The sequence below is a fragment of the Sinohyriopsis cumingii genome, unplaced genomic scaffold, assembly GCF_028554795.1.
Source record: "Sinohyriopsis cumingii isolate HCF-2022 unplaced genomic scaffold, ASM2855479v2 utg000663l, whole genome shotgun sequence".
Lineage (NCBI taxonomy): Eukaryota > Metazoa > Mollusca > Bivalvia > Unionida > Unionidae > Sinohyriopsis > Sinohyriopsis cumingii.
In genome coordinates, this window is record NW_028315922.1 from 646,835 (window position 1) to 673,771 (window position 26,937).

A 26,937-nucleotide genomic window follows, 5' to 3' on the forward strand; every position below is an offset into this window, starting at 1 on the left:
CTATCAGCTGCTTCCAGAATAAATATTTCCTCGGCTCCGATATTTAATACAACAGATACAACCCCGGAAAACCTGTCGGTGGAATGACGCCATGGAAACGTTGTAAATATTTCAAATTTTGCAGCACTAAACACAGATAGCCTGTACACGCCAGTGCTTGTTGCGGTATATTTGATGGTATTATTTTGTTTTGACCATGTTGCAAATCCCGATGATACCGTGCATACGATGTTTGTGATATGCCCGGGAGTTATTTCAGCTGAAATTTTAATCAGATTGGTTTTATTGATAATCTCAGGAATTCCCGCTACGATGTCTAGTTGTGTTCGTTTGATCGTGTCTAGGTTACTTTTGATATCAACGAGTTTCATGTCAATGACGGAAGGAGTTCCAAAGAACTTATTTATGGCATCATCGGTTTTCTGAAATTTCTTCGAAGCCTTGTAAAACCGGTTACGTGAACGTCATACTCGGCCCGCAGCGTGGATAGTTTTCCATCCACGTCGTCGACGTATAGTTTGTTTGCGACGTCGTTGTCAGATTTTGGAGCTGTTACAGCTACTATTTTGTTCCCGTTCATGCTAAGTTCACCTGTCATCGTGTCACCGGTGTTTCTCACGCGATTAGCAACACTTTTTGCAATTTCATCTCTGATGGTTTTAAGTGACATACTTGAATCTCTGATTCTACCACCGTCAGTAAACACGGGAATATTATCCGTAACTGCACCAAGTACTCGCCGGACTATATCATTCCATTTGATATTGCTGGTTTTTAGTTTACCATATCGATCTTGAAAAATAACAACTTCATCTGGATCAACTCCAGCCAGGTTCATAATATCAGCGAGGTCATCTTTAGTCGCATACTTCGACAGATCAACGTCGGATTTTATTTTCTTACTAGTAGAAGATCTTCCGTAGATGTCAACCATTATAATAAGATCCGTTGTTTAAAATGCTTTACGCGCAACATATCGGTTGCTTGTATAATCGTGCACGACTTTATGTGGCGGCCTGGATGATTTTGATATAGCGTCGAGTACATTAATTACTTCACGGCCGCATATTGGCGGATCTGTCATTGTTTGTGTGGGTAGCGTTGAATACCAAACTTTGTAACCAGAGGTTGTTGCGTGGAGTGGTGCGACATACTTGATAAATTCAACAGGTGGAGCTAACCCGTACGAATCAAAATAAACAATTCCACGCGGATCCACCGCGTATGATACCCAATGAGTACCGGGTCCGGAACGTTTGTCAAGATTAATAATACCTGTTTCTAGTTTGTTTGGTTGTTTCGGTAATTGATCTCGCATAAAAACACCTCTAAAGGCAGATATTTTTAATTTTTTAGCGGCATCAAGTAAATCAAAATTTGATGATGGAACGTCTAACGAAATGACCCTGGAAGCCTTAGGCCTCTCCCCCAACGAGATCCCGGTAATCTTAGACCGCGTCCCTTTTTTTTGTTATATCGTCCACCAGTAACTTTTTCGAAAATTTTTTTACCCGCCGCTCCAGCAACACCTAACGCGGCCGCTTTTGCTACGGCTGGAGCAGCTGCAGCTAGTAATGCCGGAATGGCCGCGAGAAATGGGAATATACCACCCGTTTTAACCATGTCTTTGATGGCGCTCGGGGAGAGATGGAATTGAACTCCAGTTTTTGATTCTAGGGCTTTATTGAAATGTTTAATCTGATTATTTGTCAACGATAATTTGTTTGGACCACCACCAATCTGATCTCGTTTTAGTGATATTTTAGTTCCGCATTTGTTGGCGGTTTTTGATTGAAGCTTTTTTACCTGACCAGGAGTCAGAGTAACATTAACATGACCATACGACATTTTTATATAAAATATATTTTTCTAAATAACACGATTAAAGATTTTCCACCGGTGCATCAACGACCCTCATTCGACCACTGCCACCTTCAAGTAACATGGCCTTGTCGCTAAGTATGACCGCGATCGCTCTGTAAGGACCATAAACAACTGGTGGACCAGCCGCGATTTCTGGCAGGGCATTAACACGAGCTCGAAAGTGTATATCAACGACAGATTGTTTGGATAAATCAAGATGTTCTAGTGAAAAATAATAAATCGGATATAGACCTGTAAAATCTAGTTGTGATATTTGCAACCCGGTATCTATATTTTGATCACGTCCCATGAATGACATTAAACGATGATATGCGCGCGCTACATGATTTTGTGCATAATTTAACAATATATCCTCGGATGGTTCTTGATGTCCATTTATCCGTAAGGAAACTTCATTAACTCCAAGGTTGTCAAATATCATATGTGAACGTTCTTGATTATTCGTCCGAGCATTATCTTGTAGTGCAATAAAAATATGTCGTGGTGCAGAAACACCCTGTTGTGATGCTATATGCCATGTAAATAAACCATTAATATTGCTTTGAGCAGCATCTTTGGTTACTGTTAACCATGATAGCAATGATTTACCACCTTGATCCATAAAAGATAGTAATTTTTGTTCCTCAGTAATAGATGGAGTCATTACTGGCATCCACAATGAAAGTTTTGATATATTTACTTTACCCTCGGCAACACCATCACCTCGCCAGATTGCATCATTATCATCACCTTTTCTTACGAGCACAATTGTGTGTTTAGCTCCAAAGATGACTTTTCTAACATTTCTGCAAAATCCAAAGATGTGAGATAATGGAATTGCACACGAAAAATTTCTATCATCTCCCGACAGCGCTGCTCGGCGCGTTGCAAATCCCAGGTTGAAAGTCGCACTAACACTTTTTATAATATCAAAAGCAGCAGCTGGTCTGTCTTCGTGTTCAAAATCAGCTGGTTGTGGATTAGATGCAGTATCTCGAGGTGTCTGTAACTTAATATACTGAACATGATCAGCGTTGTTGGTAATATCCTTAGCAAACATCATTGTTGGACCAGCTGATCTTGTAAAGTCGTCAGAATATCTCGCCAGACCAATTATTGTTGTAGCAACGTCGACATCATTCTGAATTGATTCAATATTTTTTCCATCAATCATGTATGTGGCGCCACTAAATAATGCCATGATCCCGTTGTTGACAAAACCAACACGCAAATTAGCAGCATATGCCGTATTAGCTACAACATTCGTTACAAGTCTACCTTCTACTTCAATAAACGCTTCAGCGGGCAAGAAATATCTACTTGTATCATGAACCTGTAATTCGATTCTCCCCCGCTGATTTGGTAGTCTTGCGTCATAAGAATAAAATTGATAATCACGTACTGACTCGTACTTAAGGACAGGTGCCTCCATATCAAATGCTGGGTCTGATTCGCGCCTGAACATTTTTATTATAGTTACCATTTTTCCAAATGATGATCATCGTCGACGAAGACCACTTCCTGCTATTAAATTTGCTGTTATATTTTTTTCTGCTTCTTCAGATATCGCCGCTAGTTTTTGATTTGCAGCCTGATTTATTATTTTACTTACGTCTGCGGGCATCACCTCAGTACTTGCCAGTTTCACCGGTGGTTGTTGTTTTCGTCGCAATAATCGTGCTAGTCTTTCCTTGATCGCCGAGAACGCCTTACCAGCAACATTGACAATTGCACCAGGAGCTTTATCACGAACAATATCAATAGCCTTCATCGATAATTGTTTTGCAACAGGTGCTACTTTTGGAGCTATCCTCGTGAATAATCCCCGAATGACATCACCAAGTCCATCTCCGTAAATAACACTATAGATTGGTAATCGTGAGTTTACCGCTCTAACCTGTGTGGGTTTACGATGATTATCATGCACAATCATCTTATTTTATTTACCATTTATCTAACAACTAGTCATCAACGAGCTCATCAATAAGTTCTCGGTAAACGCCAATATCCATGATACCACCTTGAAATAGTCGCCGACAAATATCAGCTGCTTCATTGGTTATTTCTGGTGAATTATTTCCAGCTCGTTTTCCTCCTATGAGAACTTCTAACCGTGATACGTCATTGATGATATTATCAGGACATAAACCAGATCCTGTTTTAGGTTCATCTTGAGGTGGTGGTTGCATTACCGGAGTAGGTACTTCAGTGGTGTCCGGGGGTGAACCTTCTCGAAATCCATGTGGTGAACCTGTCGGTGTAAATGTCATTTTCGGTGCAGGAATTTTCTTCGAGGAGGGTGATTTAAGTGACTCTTTAGCCTTTTTAATTTCCGACATCAACCTTTGCTGTGGCGAAGAAGATTGTTGTTGGTCTATTTGTTGCAGAGGTGGAGGAAGCTGATACTGGGAGGACTCTCCTTGTTCTAGTTGTTCCCGTCTCTCTCTATAAAGTCTTTTTACTTCTTCTTTAAGTCTTTCGTATTCTAGACCTCTAGCTTGTTTTTTGTTGTAATATACGCGATATATCCATTTAATGAAATTATCATCATTTGTTTTTTCATAACGGGGTTTTAAAATACTAGATTTATTAGATATACTATTTAATATTGCTTCAGGTAATCTCTCTCTTTCAGTTTTTCTAATTTTCTCAACAACTCCTTCGTTAAATTTTGCAATTAATTCTACGTTTTCTCCTGCTGGTTTGGATTTAGATGCAAGTTTTTTTCTCACATCGGCGACTTCGGTACGAAGTTCTTCAATACCTTCAAGTATTTCCTCATCAACAGGTGGAGGTTGAGCTGCAGCTATGTCAGTTGGAAGGTCTCGTAAAATCTTCTTTGTTTGTTTGGTTCTTCTTGCTATTTTTTCAGCCTGTACCACAGTTTGTTTTGATACCGGAAGAAGATCTTCTTTGATGACAGTTGTAACTTGTTCAGTAGCTGCAGTGACGGGTTTAAATAGTTTTTTAGTGTCTTCTTCAAACTCAACTTTTGATTCTTGCTGCGCTTGCAGATTTTTTCTAAATGAGTCTCTGACAGGAAGAAATTTTTTAATTGTTTCTAATCGTTCTCGTGCTGTTCTTGCAGTATGAGATTCTGGATGTACCATTTTATTATAACATAATAATTTAATTAATATCAGCAGAAGAGGAGCAGCAGAGAGGGTACCTACCAACGTTGGTCGTCAAAAAAATAAACAAGAAATAAATAAACACGTAGAGTACTTTATTTTTTCAGATACTATTTCGAACTGAGGTTTTATTAGTACAATCGGTCATTGCAAAAATAAACATCTCAAGGAAAGTTCATTTGTAAAATCTGGACCTTTCTACGAGATGATTTATTTGTTTGTTTTATTTGTTTTGTCGGAATTCTATGGTCTGTTCACCCTCTCTGCTGCTCTTGTAGATTGATATCTACCCTGTGCAAGACTCTGGTAATAGGCCCCATGGAACATTTACCGACAGAATGTGCATTCTTCAACATTTGTAGAAGCAGAACTAAGAATATATTTCTCTCTATCTAAAAACGTATCAAGTCATACTTTCCACAATCATTCAGTCACAAATTCTATTGTAAGCATAAAAGATATCATTTTAGAGAGAGAGAGAGAGAGAGAGAGAGGGCGAGAGAGATAATTAATCATAATTATATTGCTTTCAGATGCTTAATTATAATCTTCAGTTAGATTATGTTACAAAGATCTCATATTGTACTATTACATATACGGTTAACTATTTTATGGGGAAAGATACCCTCTTTGTCGCTCACATTATCTTCGCTAAATGATTTAAAGAAAACATAGGACGGAAGATACAACCTCAGACATGTTTGTTTATTAACATCACTTACATTTTTAACCGTTTAGTGAGACAATGGGAGCCTACAATCCATACAGGTGCATTCAACAGGCATTCCTAACTTCCGCATTCTGTCCAAGCAAGAAACGTACACTTGGGCTAACTTGAAAATCACGCGTATACTCAATTAAAGAGTTAAATTTGGCCTTAATGTATTTATTGTCCCTGTTGGGGTTTACATGAAAATATTGCTCAACTTACACACACACACACACACACATTACTTTAACTCTGTTATATTTCCAGCCAGCAAAATGATAATTGTATCGCGCATATATAGATGAAATCACTTACATGGAGAAAAAAATGTGTGTAAAATTTTACATCAGCAGACGTGTTTCAGATGTGGTTATCTCGAATTAAAACAAGCGCGAATTTTAGCCAGAAAGTCGTCGACAAGTTTTTTCCATTGTTACCATTCTTTCAAACATCATTGATCGGATACTAAAAGAATGATAATATTACTAATATCATATTTGAAGACTGAAAACATTAAGAAAAATCATAACCCAGTGATTGAAAAAATTCATGCATACATATTAATTAATGAAAACAGCATACTATATACAACACAGAGCGTTCAAGAAACCGATAAACTCTGCAAAAACAAAAATAAATTCATATATATATATATATATATATATATATATATATATATATATATATATATATATATATATATATATATATATTTGTGTGTGTTAACTGTTTGAAAATACATCATTTATAATAAGTAAATATAAGTAAATATGCTTATAAACGTGTTCTGAAATATAATAGTAATAAGTTTCAAGTTTTTATGCAAAAAGTGATGTATAACGATTGAAGATTATATGCTTCTCAGATGTTTACTAATATATAGATGCATAGACGTATACATACAACTTTTCACAAATAAAGTAACTTTATCACGATAGGAGTAACTAGGTTATAAGTTTATTTTCCATATTTGGCACTATTTAAGGAGAATAGCAGTATAGAAATTCTATCAAAATAATACGATTATATTCTCCTCCTCCTCTTTCACCCCTCTCTCTCTCCGTTGCTCTAGTGAAATGTTCCGACAAATAGATACAGCAAATGCATGCTTACTTGCTAATTCTAAGACTTTTATAATGCATAAATTACATACGTTTTTGTGATTCACTGATGCTGAACACTTCGTTTTTGTAAACGGTGAATAAAAGGCACGCTATCCTTGCCACCGGAATATACCGGGTGCAATACAAAATAACATAACACAAAGAAATTAAAGTGATACCAAGTAAATACACTTAAAGAACCAAAGCTGATACATTCTTATTAAGCACGTGCGTAGCTTTCCGACGATCGTATCAGAAGAAATAAAGCAAGCTTTTCTTTCAAGCAACGCTGTCATCGTGTACCTGATTAACTTCTCTTTCATTTGGATTGTCAACACTGCCTATTTCAAGAATGGTTCCTCCAGCCTGGGCGCGACTGAAAAAGGTGGCTACCCTTTTCCATCTGCTTGAAGCTGGATTTTCATACGGTTCATACATAGACCCTTGGGGAGCAAACTGGCCCTCAAACTCTCCGGTGTGAAAGATAAGAGGCGCTTCACCGGCCCTCTGCGACAATGACATAGCCGATGGATGTCGATGTAAGGAAGGGGCAGCTCTGAAAGTGCCGTCCATTAGAATTTGCCCACTAAGAAGACCGCCTCCCATACTGATGGGTTCGTCATAGTAACGGCCATCCGATCTCCTCTGGATCGGAGGTACACGGAAACTACCGGACATCGAAGGTTGGACAGGAGGGCCACTGCAGCTACCGGTCATTGAGTTGGGATGGGCAGGAGTCCCTCTAAATGAACGGGCCATTGAGGTGGGTTGTACGTATGCATCTCTAGAAATGCCTTCTGCAGGAATGGGTATATATGTTGACCGGAATCTTGCCGTTACATTAACAGGAATGTTTTGAAAATTTTGATATTGAGATACTGGATAATTGTAAATGCTACCACCGAGAGGTAACTGAGGATCATACATGCTGTGGCCAGGAATATAATAATTTTCTTGTCCACTCTCAGGGTAGTACGGTCGCATGACTGGAGGACGAAAAGCATTTGCCACATGACTCGAAACTCTGAATGGCCTCATCACTGACCCGTTTGGAGCATATCCATTGTAACCCATTTTATTAATCTGTTGCTCCTCTTCAAGCAAACGCCGCCGAGACTCACGGCTCTGACGCTTATTCTTTTTCCTCCTCCGCTTATGTTCCATCCGCGCTGCCTTTTCGTCCTCGAAAAGAGCAGCATCTTCCGCATTTTTCGCCGTGCCAAAAATTGCAGGAAGTTGAGACCTTTTCTCATGTAGGGACGAGGAGATTCTTTTCTGTAGAGGGGGTTTCTGTCCACTGTCGTTCAGTGAATGCATTTCGCTTGCATACTTTCGCAGCTGCGGCTTTGCCTTATCTTTATTTCCTTCCGCTTCCTCTTCTTTTGGGGAGGGAAATGAGCGTGTTGTTTCCCGTGGTATGTGTGATTTTCTTTGTTCGTCTTTGAATGTTGTTGCGATTGGAGCACTTTTTTGCTCGGGAACAGGGGTATCAAAGATACTTTCTACTGATTTAGGATGTACTACTGTAGATTTCTGTGAAAAAAGGATTGAAGAATATCAGATACAGTGGTACAAAAATGAATGTTTCTAATATTTCATTTTGGTGAAAAGCATGAGCTTGTTTACAGTTGTCTAGTGTGTTGTGCTGAGGTGTGATGTAATATTTTAATTATGTGACGTTTACTGAGGTTAAATGTAGTGTGGTGTGGCAGGGCAAATAATTATAACGTGTTGCATCGTATCGTGGTTTAGTGTGATTAACTGTGGTAACTAGTATAGTCAGATGTGTTTCAGTCAATCTCATTTACATTTTGTTAAGTTTTGTGTTTGCAGTGCTGTGTAGTTTGACGTCATTTAGTTTTGAGTATTGAAGTTTAGTTTAGCACTCCACACAATCTATAGAAACATTTCCACTCCTCGTTTACACTTACAGATTGATATGTCTCGCTGAATATTTGTGTTTACCTGTTCCGGTTAAAGACCGTTCCGGTGACCTAGTGGTTAGAGCGTCCGCCTCAAATGCGGGAGGTCGTGGGTTCGATCCCCGGTCGAGTCATACCAAAGACTTACAAAAATGGTACTAATAGCTGACTCGCTTGGCGCTCAGCATTAAGAGGTTAATGTTAGGACTGGTCGGCCTGGTGTCAGGATAATGTGACTGGGTGGGACATCATGCTACATGTCTGCGGCATGATGCCCCAGTGCGAGACATCACAATAAACTGCCACATTGCAGACATCGTAGCGATATCACTGAATTATTGTTAAAGCTACGTTAAAAATCGAAATCACATCACATCACATGTGCCGGTTAAATGAAAAAGAAAAAGAATCCTTGGCACGTTTTGGAAATGTAGTTTTCTATTATTAAGATGTGCGATTGCTATTTGTGTGTAAAACTGTAAACTCCTGAAGTGGTGTAGAACTGAATGAAATACATGAAACCACTGTGAGAATTTGAACAAGTATGCAGATGCATATGTTGTTGGCGGAAGATGAAAACGTATGTACGCATATATACAGTGCCACCGGACGCCAGGCGATGAGAAGGGGCGCAGTCTTAAGCTTTGTTAAGTAGCTGAAAATGTCTTGGTATTTCACCTTCTCCTTCGTGTAACAGAGGCATTTCTTCACAAAAATTGTACTTAGGATGAGGTGGGGTAACGTACTGTCTCAAAATTGCATACAATATGTTCGTTGACGTGAAATCTTTTTTATGTAGCAAAGTATGTATGTATGTATGTATGTATGTATGTATGTATGTATGTATGTATGTATGTATGTATGTACGTATGTATGTATGTATGTATGCATGATCTACCTGTCCACCACAGCATCTGTGAGAAATCTTCTCCCTACAGAAATAAAGGATGCACACTACTATGGCTATGATTAGTACCACACCAAGAGGTACCAATATGGCTATCAGGGTAGCTGTCAAAAATAAAAGATTTGTGATCAATAAATTTTTGTCGTCATTGATAGAAGGTAAAATATTAAAGGAGAGAGTTACAGTGTGTGTGTGTGTGTGTGTGTGTGTGTGTGTGTGTGTGTGTGTAAGGGGGGGGGAGGCGGCGAATCACACATAAAATCATTTTAGTTAAGTTTAACTAGTTGAACAATGAGTTCTCCAAACCGACACGATGGTATCCTACAAACTATAAAACATGCCACACAGATTTGTATTTTTCTTCAGCGCAATTACAAATCCATAATAATGCATTTTTACACAATATATTCAGGCCAATAGAGTAATGGTACAAACTTTTGTAGAGATAATTTCACAGTACAGTCTGTCGTGGTGAGCGTGACATGTAAACATCATTTTGACGTATGGGCTATACTCGCAATAAATTGCTCACTGCGAGGGATATGATCTGCTCTGTTTGGTGCATGAATTGAATTTTAATAGAGTCCCTTCTTTAACGGCCGACATATATGTAAATGTACGATTAACTAAAGGGAATGGCAGTGTTGAGACAAGCCAGAGCAAAATATTTTGGGAAATCTTGGGCCGTTTGAAACAGGTGTCATAAAATGATATTTTCCAGAATAGTTATTACTAAAGGCGGACTAGAGAGAATTATTCTGATTTTGATGGAAGTGTTAAGATTTTGGCTGTTAGAGAAAGTAATCCTGATTGGCTAAGCTAAACGAGGGGGTGTGTTTCCCAGGCGAAACTCAAAGTTTTAAAGTAATCTCCCTCGTGATGTTATTCAGAATTTTTTTGCCGAAAGAGGAAGCTGGCTCCGAGATGAGTAAAAGGTACATTTCTCGTTAGATAAATTGTCCATGGGACAGGGGGTCTTGGAATTGGAGAGACCTGAAATCAGAGAAGAAAGAGAGGGAATTCTCTGATGATAATTGTGCGAGGGCTCTGGAAGGCGCAAAGGTATTGTCTCAAAATTGCATACAATATGTTCGTTGATGTAATTATGTAAATACTTGTTGAATTTATTTGTTTTAAAATCATACTTCGAATTTTTCTTTAATTAAAAAAATAATTATTGTATTGTAAGAATGTCATATAATATCTCACTGGTATGTATGAGTTCGGATTTAGTGGTTTTGTCTGTAATATGAAACATGTACAAATTTCACGCATTGCTTCTGATACAAATTGTGAGAAGTAAATTATCTGTCATAAATGAGTTGCATAATGTATACTAAGAATTTATTTTTCTGTGTCTTGAAATAGATGTCAATGTATCGATAATTAGCAAAGTAACTAGGACAAGGAGTGGAGTCCATTTGTGTAATTAAGTTGTGAATTCTTTTCAACCGAGAATCGATGGTTTTAGCGTTAGGAGCGTGTGTCGACACTTCAGCATATAATTTATAGTCGCAGCGGTGTGTAATGGTTATCAGAGAAGTCTAATTATGTCATGATTTTGATAAATGCAAGTTGCCGCTAACAAGACATTAAGTTATGGTAGTAGGGAGTGTGTATTAAGTTCTGCTAAGTTCTGTTGAGCTATGATAGACGACATCTGACATAAAAGAGTGGGAATATTTTTGAACCCAGGACACGTATTAGGCTGGATATATTTTCATTTGAAGGAAACATAGCTTCATTACTTGTTCTGCACAGTGGAAAGAGCACAGTCTATAACCAAAACGACTGCTAACCCGAAGAGGCAAGACGAAAATGGAGATAGCAGGAATAGAAATATGGAATGCCGACCTACCGCCAACACTGATTTGGGAAGACTTGAAGCAACCAGGTGATGCTTATATACCGGCAATTTGAGTTCGATCAGTCACTCGATTACGATTATATAATGAAATTGAGTATATCGGTATAAGAGAACGGCTAAATGAATTTCGCATAACTTTTGTAAATCTATGTGAATCATTCAAATGTCCTATTCAGTTTCATTTTGTTTATGTAATTGATTAAATTGTTATATTTTACATAGGGGGACTCGTGTTGTTCTGTTTTATATCTCTGCTCAGATCTTTATTACTCCATCTATTAATTTCATCTTTTATTGTTAACTCAGTCTCGGCAATAACACCGTGGTCGATCATCTCCTAGATAACGATAACCTAATATTATAAGAGGTGGGGAGATCATTCTCATCATCGCACCTCGTGACAACTTTCTTGATTGGATTTTAAAGACAAATCTGTTTGTACCGTTATTTTTTTATTATTTGGAATGGTTGACTCTGTTTAAAAGCATTGATAATGTCATATTTGTTTTCAACGGCCATCAAATGGACAAAGCGCAAATGGTCACTTCAGCGAATTCACTGCCATTTAAAAAAAAAAAAAAATTAACAGAGTGTGGGAGGATGACATATTAGACCAGTGATAGCTAAGCAGATGTGACAGTTTGAGAAGGCTAGACGGTACTTACGGCTACTAGAAAATACTATTTGTCTAGTAGATTAGTCAAGCTATTTTGTAAAGTAAACTAACTAAATCAGCAGCACTTCGTCTTAAGGTCTCTTTAAACGAGATATATTTTCCATCGGGATATATGACCACTGTCTGTTACTGCAATTATCACTTAGTGACTTTCAATACCCTCCTATGGACCCCAATAGAGGAAGCCGAATGCTAACACCCTCCCTGGGATGGTTTTCAATTTGCAGCTAATGAATCACATTTGGTGATCTAGTACCCATTAATTTGGTGAAAGAAAGAGTTGCCGATAAGCCGACAGTCACGCCGATGTAAATACAATATTTCGATCGCTAAATAGTAGAGATAACAAAAAAAAAAAAAAAAAAAAAAAACGAAGATCCGGCTCGGTTTTACAAATCTTGGTTCTATTCTATAATTATGTGAACTCGTTGCTTGTGATTTTTTATTATACGTACCAGTGTGTAACTAGATTGATTCTCGTAAAAAAAGTAAACACTCTAAACATGGCGGATACATACATATGCCATTCATATATGCCTCTCATTAAGCATATGAAAAAGGTCTGCTGCTTATACTTACTATTATCATTCTGACCGTCTGAAAAAATAGAGAATATTTTATTTTAAATATCTTAATATTTTAAATATACTTCTTTTTCCTGCAATAGTTTAAATTGGTAAATCGGTAAGAATTAAATTGCAAACATGTAAGTATACGATAGGTGATTTTAATTAAAAGGTTTCGTACCAATATGAACTGTAGTAACTGAACTGGAGTGAGTGAGTGGGCTGTGTCGGGAACTGAAATACGTTATATATGCATGTGTATATGTGCGAGCATTCGCGCGTGGGTGTTCGAGAGAAATCGAGAGTGATGACAGATAGGCAATTATGCTGTGTTCTCACACGTGTGTACACATTCGTCCCAGCAACAATTTCTTCAAATATTAAATAGATCATCACAGTTATTCTCTCTCCAGAAAAAAAGTAACTAATCTTTGAAACACGTGTGGTATAGTGATCTCCATAATCAAGTTTGATTTGTACAGTACCTTGCAGTTTGCGAAATTGGGACAAACCTGGTATATGTTTCAGCCTACATCATCTTAGTAGTAGTTATTCTTGAAGAACATATCCATAATGATAATGAAGATAATGAAGATGATGTACAGCGATGATTACCACACATACGTAGGTGGGTCTCAGAAGAACTGAAGAAAACTATGATGGTGACGAACAAAGGCAATATTAGTAACAAAGGCGACAGCAAAGATAACAATAAAGAAGGCGATGAAAAATATAAACGACGAACATGATAATGATGATATCAAACAATGGCGACGAAAATCATTATTAATACGATGAAGAAAAATGATGGTGTTTGTGGTGATTTTGATGACGATGAAGATGACATATCAAATTTACACTTCGTTGTTACTGCTTTGTTTAGAAGCTGCTGTTGTAGATGGAGACAACAATGATTATTACGACAATTTATATGATGATGACGAAGGTGGTGATGGCGAAAGATGATGATGATGACGATAATCATCATCATCATGGTTTATGATAATGATGATAACAAAAATACAGTCTTAATTGTTACCTCTTTGTTTAGAAGCTGTTGCTGGTGTAGTTGACAGACAGGTAGAGCTCGGATAATGCTCCTTCCCGCAGGAAACTGTTAACAATTGTTTTTTAAAACCTGAAAGAAAAAAACCCAAAAAATATTTATGTATTAGCTATAGTTCGATATATTTGTATTAAAATAAAACTGACACGAGGCTTAGATATAGTGGAGGATTGATTATTGAATCACATACAAGAACGTGCTTTTTGATACCGATGGGCTCTTGCCTAAAAATAATTTAAAAAACACGCACAAAAACTGAAAAAGCAAATTTTTTCTGCAGAAATATTTGTGTCTGAAACTGACAAGAGAACATACTTAATCGTTATGATATTGTATTATATTCTACAATTAAGTAAATTAATTAAATTATCTAGGATCATTGAAGGAACGTTTCTCATCAACGTTTGAGTTGTGACCTCTCTCTCTTTCTCTCAGATGTGACTTGTGATCGATCCTGAGTTAAGCATAGCGCGTTATAAAGCTGATTAACAATATTGTTGTCATGTACAAAGTTTTATAATAGTCTCTTCCTATTTTTTAGAGCTATGAGTGTTCACAAGCAACTAAATATAGAGTGGAGCCAACTACATGTAATAAAAAAGTTCTTATGAGAAAACTACGCGCCGATATGACCATCCTTTCAAGAGGAGTCCGAATAAAAAATTCCAATTGGCCGCTATAACAGCCATTTGAGGCGTTAGATGAGCACCATTTTATTTAGAATCCACTACATAATATCGGAAGTGTAGCACTGGCAATAACGAGATTTTAAAGATGACCATCGCAACCACCATGTTGGAGGCAAATTCTCTATTTTATGTGGACCAAATTTAAGTAAACATGTCATGACGTCTAAACAAGATAATAACCAATAACACGATTTTTAAGATGTTCTCCGTGCCAATGTTGGAGGTCCAACCGCACCATTTCATTAACTAGCAACTACATATCACAGGACCTGTTTTCGTGAAAACCCCATTTCAATACGACACTATGTATACGAGGAGTCATAATCTAAAAGATGTTCATGATAAAACGGATATTATACGGCCATGTTGAAGGTTAGATCGGTAAAGTTTTCACTGGGAACCAAAAACATATTATAAGTAGCATTTTTAGTGGAAAACGCCAATAACAAAGCTGGCAAGATATTTACCATTTCCAATGAGTATCAACTACATATCGCAAAATATATTTCAGTGAAAACCTCAAGCCGAACAGACTTCAGCAGAAGCATCAATCACTTTATATTTTAAAGAAATCAACGTTGCCTCCAAAATTTGTATTTCAAATCAATAACATATCCTAAGTAATCTTTAAAAGAAAACTTCAAGTCGATGCGGCTATCCATTTGGGAGGAGTAAAGCAAATCTATTTTCAAGATGACCGCAAGGCGGACAGCTTGAAGGTCCAATCGGCACCATTTCATTTAGAGTCGACTATATATCGTACTAAGTGTTCATGGAAACCCCATGCCCAAACGGCCATCTATATCAAGATGGAACGATATTTTCGATATAACAGACATATGAGACAAAATTTTGCTGAAGAGAACATGATTTGTAAAGATGTACTCACTCGAGAATTATATCCAGAACTTTCCACCCCCACCTGGGAGTTTATTGGAAAACGTCATGAGAAGAAATGATGTATTTGAATAAAGTAATTCTTTCACTTCAGATTCTGTGTTTGCGTCGCAGTCAATCAATCTTTGATTGCCATTTTCTTCCGTGAATGTGATTTCCTGTTGACAAGCTCCTTTGGACTTCAGAGATAGATACACGAGAACTACACGTATCCTCGTACCACACTCTGCCTGAATCGTACAGGTCTTATTAATGCCAGATTTATTCGTCTCTGACGGAAAGTCATCATTCGATACGTAAACCGGATCTCTGTTTGTGGAGTTGTCCTGTCCAACTTGTATGATATTCCCAGCTGTCAATAATGAAAACGTTGCACCTACAGCTGCATATATATATATATATATATATATATATATATATATATATATATATATATATATATATATATATATATATATATATATATAATCATAGAGTTATATATAAATAATAATAGAATTTAGAGGATATTTAATTCGTACTCTACCGAGTTTCAAATCCGGTCCGTGGGTAAACGGCATGTACATCACCTTGCCTGCACGCACCAATCCCTATACCAACTCGACTATTCACACATCGCCCAAAAATAAAATGATGCAAAAGAGTCATTCGTGCGTAGCAGACACAACCATATCTCATCCTAATAATTAATTCTCATCTAAGTATACAGTCATTCCAGATGCCTAAGATAAAAATCAAGGTATATATCATGAATTATCGAGAATTACAAATACTCCAAACTACACGGAAATTTATATCCCTGGATTCTATGGAAGAATGCTTGAAAATCCTCACATAACGTTTACAAATACGAATTAAAAATTCTCTAACCTCTATGATAATATCAACTGATGTAATTTATTTGATAACCTGTAATAAACGTAACATACAGTAAGACCGAGAAACACTGCAAAAAGTGTCTTCGAGAATGAATACTCACCGCTTTCACATAAAACATTGTTTGGATCATCAGTTCTCCTCTAACATTTTATTAATCACTCTTTACGTTATTTTTCTTTCATGTCAATCGACTTTGTACACGTATAGATGAACAAACTAATTCAAGTGTTACGACTCCATTGTCTTAAAATAAGTAATAGAAAAGTACAAAGACCAACAACTTTTGTAAAATTCAACAAATAATTTATTTGATTAGAGTGCACAATGAAAATTCAAAAGACACTTACAGTATTTTGAATTAAATCCCAACACACAACCTTGTTTGACTCCATTGCTGACTGGGAATGGCTCAGATGACTCGCCGTCTTCCACGACAAGAGCGAGCATGCCATCATGAAACTGCCAAACAAATCACGATGAATTTCTTTGGGCAACCAAATTATGCCAAATTCTTACAAAAGCCCCCATAACTGACTGTCATAGTCTTTTGTCAGGCCGAAGAATGTTGTGTACAGGTTGGAGTTATGTTCCTGGAATTGACGAGCTACAAACGCAAATGTATGCGGTCCCTCGTCCTTCCTGAAACCGCACCGAGTCTCAGGCAGGAGGTCTTGATCGATGTGATGCACAAAGCAATTCAGCAGAATTCTGGCGAGAATTTTTCCGGTTATTAACAGAAAGAAAGTGCCCCAATGGCTTTGCAAGATTGTCTGTTTCCGTTCCTCTTCTACGTGTGTACGATAGATGCATCCTTGTACTCATGGGGTACAGTTACCTGAGTCCACTTGACTGTAAGAGTGTAGTCAGTTTCTGTGTCATGTGGAAACCTCCGACTTAGCAGACATTTGCTAGTATACCATCTGCTTCAGGTACTTGCAACGTGACAGCAGGTCAATTGCTTTTATAGTTTCAGTCTGTGTTTGAGGATCAGTCAGTGATATGTTGATTTCCACCTGGGGCTGTCAATCAGTTGCCTCCTCACTGCAGATGACTGTTGATTGAGGATGTTGTTGAAGTGTTCTGCCAATATTTGATGTGTCTTTTCTTTGTCAGTGAGCAGTGTGGCGCTGTCAGCTCTAAGTATTGGAGATGGCCCGTATATTGACCTGAAAGCATCATATAAGTTCTTCATGTCATTCCTGTCTGTGTAGGAATGAACATCATCTGCCTTATGCTCAGTCATGCGTCTTGCATTGGACAGTCTTGATGTTGTTGAAAGCTGCCTCCTTAGATGATGAAGTACTGTCTTGTAAACAGGCCTTCTGTAGCCGATGTTTTCATTCAGAAGTCTTTGTGTAACAGCGTCATTCTCAAATATCAATCTTGATTCTTTTACTTGTGGTGAGACGGAAGCTTTTGGATGCATTTGAGTACAAAACGTCTTGAAGGATGCCCGTTTATCCTCGACATTCTCGGAGTTCATATCGATTGTATCTAGTTGCACAGTTCTTTGAAAAATGCCTGTTTCACATTTTACTATTTCAATTAGGGGGAATCAATCAATTCAGACACTGTTATGCCCTGTGGTAGTCCGCTAGGCTAAATCTAGATATTGCGCTTGGAGACTACGAGCCTGTGATCAGTCAAGACTTCTGCACTTTTAGTAGCCTTCGTCACTCAGACATCATGCCTGTCTCTTCTCCTGACGATGTCATAGTCTTTGAGATGCCAGTGTCTGGAGCGTGGTTGAATCCAAGATGTCTGGTACTGCTTTGACATGCGAAAGGCTTTTTGTTTGGTGATTAGGAGGTCGTATTTGGCGCATTCAATAAAAGGAGTCCATTACTGTTCCATTTTCCAATGCCACCTTTGTCTGCGACACATGGCCATGTCTGATGATCTGTGCCAACTCTATCATTGAAGTCACTAAGGATAATTAGATTGCCTGCCTTCCGTAACTTCGCTGGTGAAGACCTTGTGATAAGGTCGAAAGCTAAGGAGTCATAACCTATTATGCTACAGAAAGGTATATATTCTTAGTTTCAAGAGTCTCCAGGTCTTCAAAAATTTGTCCTTGATCTCATCAGGGTTAGTCATGGTGTGTTCATAGGCGCTGATTATAGTTGCAAGTCTTATTGCGGACAGTTGGGTATCATTTGCACCAGTCTGTCAATCACATCCTCAGGGATATTTGCGAACTTGCTGACCAGCTATAATTTGATGGCAATCCCCAAACCAGCTTCACGTAGCTCTTCTTTGCCTCAGCCAATCCATAAGATGTGTACATCTAGAACAGTCACTGCCATAAGATAGTCACCATTATAAAACACGTTTCCTAGGTCCAACATAATACAGTCGGTATAATATTAACCACCACATATCAGCAGTCTCTATATTACACCACTTTTACCAAGTCCCAAAAGTGGCTGTCTTAAACAAGTTCTTCATGTTTTTCCTGTCTGTGTAGGAGTGAACATCATCTGCCTTATGCTCAGTCATGAGTCTTGGAACGAACACTCTGAGTCTGCATTGGACAGTCTTGATGCTGTAGCACTGACTTACGGCTTCTATAAATTTTCATTATAAATTATATTATAAATACAAGCATGAGACACTGCTGATTTCTTTGTGTCATTTACCCGATATATATTAACTTTGTTTACCCGATTTTAAGAAATGTGTTTAAAATATGTTTGATCCAACTTGAGATTTTGACATGTGACTCACATAAAGTCCAGGTAAATAGCATGTTTTGACCTGTCGTAAAAATGGCTCTACCCCATATGTAAACATGATAACAAAAACATTCAAGAAAGCACTAAGGCTGCTCATTACATACTGTTGATACAGTGGTAGTTCATTATCATGTAATTAGAATTGGCAAGGTACGGTCCTCCCTCAGAACAATTTGTCGGTTGCGTATCAGTTTGCGGTATGTTGTTATCACATCTGGAGCGCCCGTTACAACTGAGGAAGAAGTTGAGCCTACACAATTAAAAAGAGAAAATATGTTTTGTTTGAACTTATTTTTCTAGAAATTGAATAGTGATAACTCAATGCCAGTTAATAATGGTTAAATATTGATCTCTGGTAAACTGGATTTTTCGTATCCTATCCACAAAAATGTGTATATATATATATATATATATATATATATATATATATATATATATATATATATATATATATAAGTTTCCGAACGGAGTCCTCAAGAAGAAATCGCGGAATAAATCGTAAACAATGTAAGTTTTATGAAAAGTTCATTTACTCCTTGAATAATCATTATACCTGCACTGAAATTCAAAACTTCAAAATGTTCATGGCTGCAGATATTTACGTACTATTTATGAGTAATACGGTTTCCTGACCTTGTTTATAACGTCTGTTTCGGAGCTGTTTATCACAGCGCCACTCGCGGCAACCATAGTGATGATAAAAGACATGCATGTTGACACGAAATGGCAACAATGGCGAATATAACAATGAATAATCTTAATATGAATCAACATTTTAAAAATTTCAGAATGGGTACGATATGGGTACGTTATTCGTATTAGGCAGTAGTTGTTAATGCATAATGTGCATACTTATGGGATTTAGATGAACTAAAATAATTTTCTTTACTTGCAGCAAAGCGAGAAACGACTGTAAACTTAACTTTGAAAATTGTGTCAACAGCATCAGTGATACTAGCGAAATAAAATGGCCGCTCCGAAACACATGACATTCTAAAACTGCTACCACGACGCGACGTGTAATAGTCAAGTGCTATAAACGCCAAAATGATTTGTTTTAGAAAGTAAATTTATCCATATTTAATCTGGAACAACTCCATCACCAGCAGCAGCAGTAGTTAAATTGATACATAGTATTTGTGTCTATGGTTGTAGCATTAGGAGTAGCCGCAGTAGTAGTATTTGTTGTTGTTGTTGTTGTTATTGTTGTTGTTAATGTTACTGTTGTCTTGACGGTCATCGAATTAGAGTAGAAGTACCTGCTGTCATTATTATAATTAGTACTTCTGAGGCTGATCTTACGACTACTGACAGTAGTTGTAACGGTGAAATAATGGATAGCATAGACAGTGTATACTGTGATATGTTGGTCCAAGGTAGTGGTTTTTAAGGCGTTCAAAATTTACCTTATTTTTCAAATACTGCATGTAACACTAGAATGACAAATGAACGGATAATATTGTTCCGTTTACCAGTGTGTATTCCAGTCTCTTGGCAAGGCATCTGACACCAATTGCCTCGGTACTATATAAGCTATTATGTGCCTATGTGCCGGTAGACACACACAACCAATCACGTATCTATCTACAAAGAGCCAAGTATAAACTTTACGATTGTACCCTTAGGAACTCACTCGTCCACAGTGCCACATATAATGCAAAGCAAAAAGCTTACGAACTCACCTGGACGCTCCCAAATACTGTGTAATGCAATCACTTTCATTCTTCGTGCAGCACTGTTGTTTCACAGTCTCGTTGTAAACTCCGATATCCAAATTAGCTGGACAATTAGAAGCCGCAGCTTTCGAACCCAAGAACATGTCATCAACAGCTATGACTTCAGAACTGCCACAAGATGGCTTCAGATAACTGTCTTGAAGTTTCCCGGGACAAGTCGTGGTACTGTTAGACACTTGGTCTATTATACCTGAATAGACCACGGCAAAAAAATAAAATTGAATCAAGTATACATAGTTCTGACATATCTTCATCTACTTGACAAAAGCAATTTCCTTTAATTTCACTATAATCCAAATTATGGGTTATCATCCAATCTGAAATATATGCAAGAAACTCTTTACCATATAACTTGAAAGGGACTTAACTCTGGACTGTGTGTCTTGTGTCATAACATGTTTATTAGTATTTGTGACTTACGTTCTGTGCTCAGTCTAAAATGACTATTTTTTTTCCCCCCAAAAGATTCTGGGAAACGTATTATTGGATATTATAATAATTCTGTGCTCAGCCTAAAATGACCATTTCCTTTTCAAAGACTCTGGGCGACTTTTTAATGCACATCCATTTAGATAAAGAAAAATCAAGCGGCTGCATACTTTCTTTGTAGAGTGAGAAATATCGAAAATGGTGAAATACGTATATCAATTTGGAAACATACAAATAAATAAATAGGACATTCGCTAGTTACATACACAGGACAGTCGCTAATTATAGCATGGCATTCTTTAGTTTTATTCATAGGGCAACATGTATTTATAATTTCCCAAGACACAATTGTCTCTCCAAGACAAAATAGCAGTTGTAATAATTAACTAAGCTTTTAGTATCCTCGAAACAGCCTGAATTGGAAATCATATGCTACTTTTTATTTCCAGTTAATTCCAGCGAAACAAATGAATTCAGTCTTCCTCTATAATGTGATATCTTTCATTAAAGTTGCAAGTGTCTCAAAATATTTTTTTTAAATAAATAACTTTTCATATTTTGTATATCTACGTACCTGAACGCTTGATGCATTTATACAATATCGGGCATTTTCATATCAGACTCCATGATGTGTATAACCTTTCTCCAGCAGTAGGACGGACGATCAAGAATTTTAGATTTCTATTGCTGGCCGTTTCAGTGATATTACTCACTAAATAATTTCGATGCAAACCCATATACCTTGATTTATGTAAAATTGAAATAAATTCGTGCCTCTATATATTTGTGAAAAATCCCAACTTCAACCCAACTTTGATAATATTTCTGCCTATTTTCCCCACTTGTTTTACTTCATCCTTCTTATGGATTTTCCAACAAACTTCGCCCTCCACAAAAAAAAAAAACAGAATTATATATATTCTTCTCTCTCTCTCACAGAGAGACACACGCACATACACGAATATACACATACACGAACACACACATGCACACATACACAAACAAACACGATAATTAATATACCCCAACCCCAATTTTGCACTATTCCTGCCTATTTTCATCACTTCTTTTATGTCTTCCATCATACGTTGATTTTCATCCGAATTACACCAGACAAAACTACTCTCTCTCTCTTTCATATAAGCTTACTATTCTCTCTCTCTCTCTCTCTCTCTCTCTCTCTCTCATATAAGCTTACTATTAGTTTGTGGTGCCGGGTTTGTCGGTAGTGTCGGAACTGTATACAAATTAATGCATTTTCCAGGACTTGGATTTCGTGCACTGTCTCTACTATGTGATCCGCACCCCAGAGTAATCTGAGAATCGTTTTGGACGCCTGTAATTAAGTTTGATATATAAAATACTGGGGTTCCATCATACGGACGACATGATTAAGAGATAATCATGAGGGAGACACGATTAATATGCTCATGACATTTAAACTTGGAATCTTATGACTAGTGCGTACATATTCTTGCCTGTGTTTATCATTAAAAGAACAACTACACTTTTTCTTACTTATGATATAATTCATTAAGTTGACTTCTTATAAGTCTTACTACTATCGTACATGTCTCCGTTGTTTATCAAATCTTGGAGTTTTGTCACAATAAAATATTTATCCATTTATTCTCTTCTTGGACTTATTCATTTTGAATAATTCTTTCCATCATTTAATCTACCAGTGTGCGACTCCACTCACTAAGTACTGTCTCTATCCTTGTCTTACTATTACTGATGGCATTCTTCAAATGACTTTAAAGAGAATAATTTTTAAAATATTGGAAACCGTTGAGATTTTATACAATGGACAAATGGTGACACATTATCTTAAACATAGCTGGATTAGTAAACGAATGCATTCATATGGTAATCTTTAACTGAAAGAAAGAAAGATATATATATATATATATATATATATATATATATATATATATATATATATATATATATATATATATATATATAGAGAGAGAGAGAGAGAGAGAGAGAGAGAGAGAGAGAGAGAGAGAGAGAGAGAGAGAGAGAATGAGGGTTGAGGGTGACTTGCCGTTGTGGATAATATTTGATAAGTAAGTGTACGACACATAACAAACAATGCACACACACACACACACACACACATATATATATATATATATATATATATATATATATATATATATATATATATATATATATATATATATATATATATATATATACACAAAATGTATTCAATTTGCATTGACTCGTTCACTTTCCTCGCCCTGGTCGATATATCGCATCTTTTATTACACAACTGGAACAATAATTTCAAAGGATATTAATATTTCATATTTCATCTTTAATAATCGAATATAAATGGATGAAGTTCAGAACTTATAAAATAAACGTCATTGTCTGCGTATGTTTTAATTCTGATAAATTTAAAATAAGATAATTATGTCGATAAAATAATGCATTACCTTATAAAAGTGAAATACATGTAAAGACTGACCTTTGAACTTGAACCAAAATCTCCAGTCCTGATTCGATGCTACACTGCTAATCACGTTTATCTTGATGAAGTGGGAGGAGCTTGTGTAAAGGTCACTTATATTGTAATTATTATTAGAGTCGCAAGAGATTTCTATTTTGTTTGTACCTTCCTCAATACTCATTTGCTGTCCGCATACTCCTGACACCTGTAGCCATAACAATGCAAAATCACAAGTGACGTATGCATAACGTATACAGTCAGCCATCGATTATTGTAATAATAATAATAATAATAATAAAAATAATAATAATAATAATTCACCATAATGAAAGATAAATTGCTATATATAAATTAATAAATATTATCATCATTATATTCTATAAAAATGTTTCATTAAAATGATAAGCACCAATTCTGAACTTTCTGCCAGTATATATTACATGTATTACTTTAAACAACGTAGCACGGACTTGATTTTAGATAACAAATAACTATTTCTGTGTGACAAATTAACATTCTAAGTTAATGGAAGAAAGTGGATATTGATACCTCAATAAACTTTAGGAAAATTGCGGTCACCACGATACGAGTCTGACAGGAAGCTTCCACGGAGCATGTTATTGTACCGCCAGGCGAAAAAGAATTCCCATCTGGATAGTTAGGATTCCAAATGTGAACTTCATCATCTGTTATTCTTGTGTTGTTTGTCATATCAACTGCACCTGATGGAAATTTAAATGGTATGTTCATACTTAGACAGACATCAAGAAGGTTTTAATAATTGTAAGAATTGCCACCAAAATACTTTAAAAGAATATATAATAACAGTGTTTCTTCCTTTTTACCTGCAGCACTGAGAAGAAAACACAACTTAACCGGCACTGAACAACCCCCGTCGACGCAGTCATTAATATAGAAGCGCACTATATACTGTATCAAAATATCACCGTTACTTACTAAAAAAATAGTTGTGAGTACACTAAATCAACGAAAACTTCCCTAGGTTTAAAAATTGGAACTGAAAGTTAATCCGAGTGGACACTGAACTATAATTAAGTTTTTCTTTCTTCATTACGATTTCCAGCAACTTGATTGGCCAGGCCCTTTCGAAGTTGTTTGGTTTATACTTGTATGAACCGAAAATGAATATAATAATTTAGCCTCGCCCACTGGCATTGCCTTTTCCGACATTCGTATAATAGTTAAGTAAATGTGAAATAACTGCAAGCTACCCTGACGTAACGTTATTGTTGTTGTTGTTGTTGTTCTAGGGTTTAACGCCATTTTTCAGCACAAGATAGGCTATACATGGCGGGCAGTATAACTGGTGGAGGAAGAACCCTGGAAAACCCAGGGAAGAACCACCTACCCACGAGAAGCTACTGGCAGGCTTTCCCACGTACCCACGCTAGCCGAGCCTTGGGCTCGAACCCACGCAGACAGAGCTGAGATGGCAGTGATCCGGAACGGTGAGCTCTTTAGACCACTCAGCCACTCGGGGTCCCCTGACGTAACGTTGGTTTACGTCAACAACGACGCAGTGTGATTATGTCATGTGGAATGTGTACAATATATAATGCTTTGAATAAATAAATTCGATTTTTAAAAAATTCGACTTTATAACACTCTTTCTAAACAAAGCTGAAAGTTGGATCGATCCATAATGCAGTTAATCCGCAGAGAGAGAGAGAGAGAGAGAGAGAGAGAGTCGCCAGCCCTGGCATTCCAAAACGCTCGTTTAAACCATATTTTAACATTGTAGCATATAATAAGCCAAGCTCAGTCGATTATTCAAGGGGGTGGGGTGAATAGTTAATTTCGCCTCGCGATTTGACAATCTCTCAACATAGGCTTATGGTCGCATTTTCATGTTTTGAATGAAATCTAGTCCAGAAAGAAAAACGGAAAGAAATAATATTCTCTTTAATTGATATTCCAATTTAAACAAATAACTTTTTGCAGATTTAACTATCTAGAACCTTAGGATATTTGTCCATGGAAACGAAGCTGCTCTTCACTGTAGTAGAAACGTTGGGGTGGGGTGGGGGAATCAGCTGAAATTAAATGATGCTCACGTGTTATAATGTAAAGGTTTACATTTGCACCCTTGTGCTCACTATCCAAGTCATATTCGGTTCCGAAATACATTGTTTTCATTTTGCTAGAGTTTAGTAAAAAGTTATGAAAATTGAACTGTCAGTTAACCACAGATTTGATTTTAACTGACATCCATGCAACTGTTCCTTTTAGTGTTATCTTTTGTTGTTGTTGTTGTTGGGTTTAACGCCATTTTTCAGCACACGATAGGCTATTAATGGTGGAGGAAGAACCCGGGAAATCCCCAGAAAGAACCGCCGACCCTCGAGAAGCTACTGGCAAGCTTTCTCACATAACCACACTGGCCGATTCCGAGACTGTGTTATCTTTTGACACAGAGTCCAACAAACGGATATCGGATGCATAGTAAATCGAACTAGTGACTATGGCTCTATCACGTCACAAACCAACCTGAACATACATTGAAATTAATTATATTTCGGTATGAATAGAGTGTGAAGCCAGTCATTTCGACCTTTGTGATAACAAGGTTTTATCAATTAATATTTTTACCGCATAAATGGTAGTAACATTTACTGTTGATTTTGTACGGCTGTAAAATGTTTAATATGTTCAGATATTTAGCACCTGAAAGTGTAAGTTTTACGGTGAATATACATAGAATATACATACATTTGGCAATAGTTTACTTTGTTAGCGGTCCATTATAATACACGTTAAGTGATAGGTGAGTGACAGATGCCAGACTCGGTGAATTGATTAAGTCAGTGGCATATCGATAGGAGGGGAATTGGCGCAGTCGGACCATCTCCTCCCACTAAACTGGTTCATTTTTCAATGACAGAGAATTTTGGTCATTTTTAAGGAAAACAAACGGTAACGTTGTAGTCAATTTGTCAATGCATTTCCAGCTACACCCCACTAGTTCTATTACTTACTAGAGATACATTCATATTCCATCCTCATGTAATTGGTTTTACTTAGATATTCGCCAGTTTTGCAGGGAGTATCCATCCATGCAATCGGTATACCGATGCAACTCCGTCGACCATTGCATGAAAAATAGTGTGCCAGGCCATCACCAAGATATCTGAAAAGAAAGCAAAACAAGCTACATATGTTTTCACTACTATTATTACTACTACTATTACAACTGCTACTACTAGTAGTAGTTTCGATCTGGTTATCTAGCATACAGGCAGTTTTGTGATACTTCTTCAACACTGTCTTTCGCTGTCACGTG

The 26,937-nt window shown here is 37.0% G+C and overlaps 1 protein-coding gene across 1 annotated transcript; it reads right to left on the bottom strand.

Moving 5' to 3' along the window:
• Positions 1 to 7,995: 7,995 nt before the first annotated feature.
• LOC149773328 (uncharacterized) lies at positions 7,996 to 26,778 on the bottom strand. Its single transcript, XM_089946433.1, has 11 exons — positions 26,633 to 26,778; positions 24,186 to 24,358; positions 23,655 to 23,841; positions 22,374 to 22,511; positions 20,693 to 20,936; positions 19,115 to 19,260; positions 15,389 to 15,748; positions 13,784 to 13,882; positions 12,758 to 12,775; positions 9,627 to 9,739; positions 7,996 to 8,339 (listed from the first exon to the last, which is right to left on the bottom strand). The coding sequence occupies exons 1-7, from the start codon at positions 26,706 to 26,708 to the stop codon at positions 15,396 to 15,398; spliced, it is 1,317 nt and encodes a 438-aa protein (XP_089802559.1). The 5' UTR covers positions 26,709 to 26,778; the 3' UTR covers positions 7,996 to 8,339; positions 9,627 to 9,739; positions 12,758 to 12,775; positions 13,784 to 13,882; positions 15,389 to 15,395.
• Positions 26,779 to 26,937: the final 159 nt, after the last annotated feature.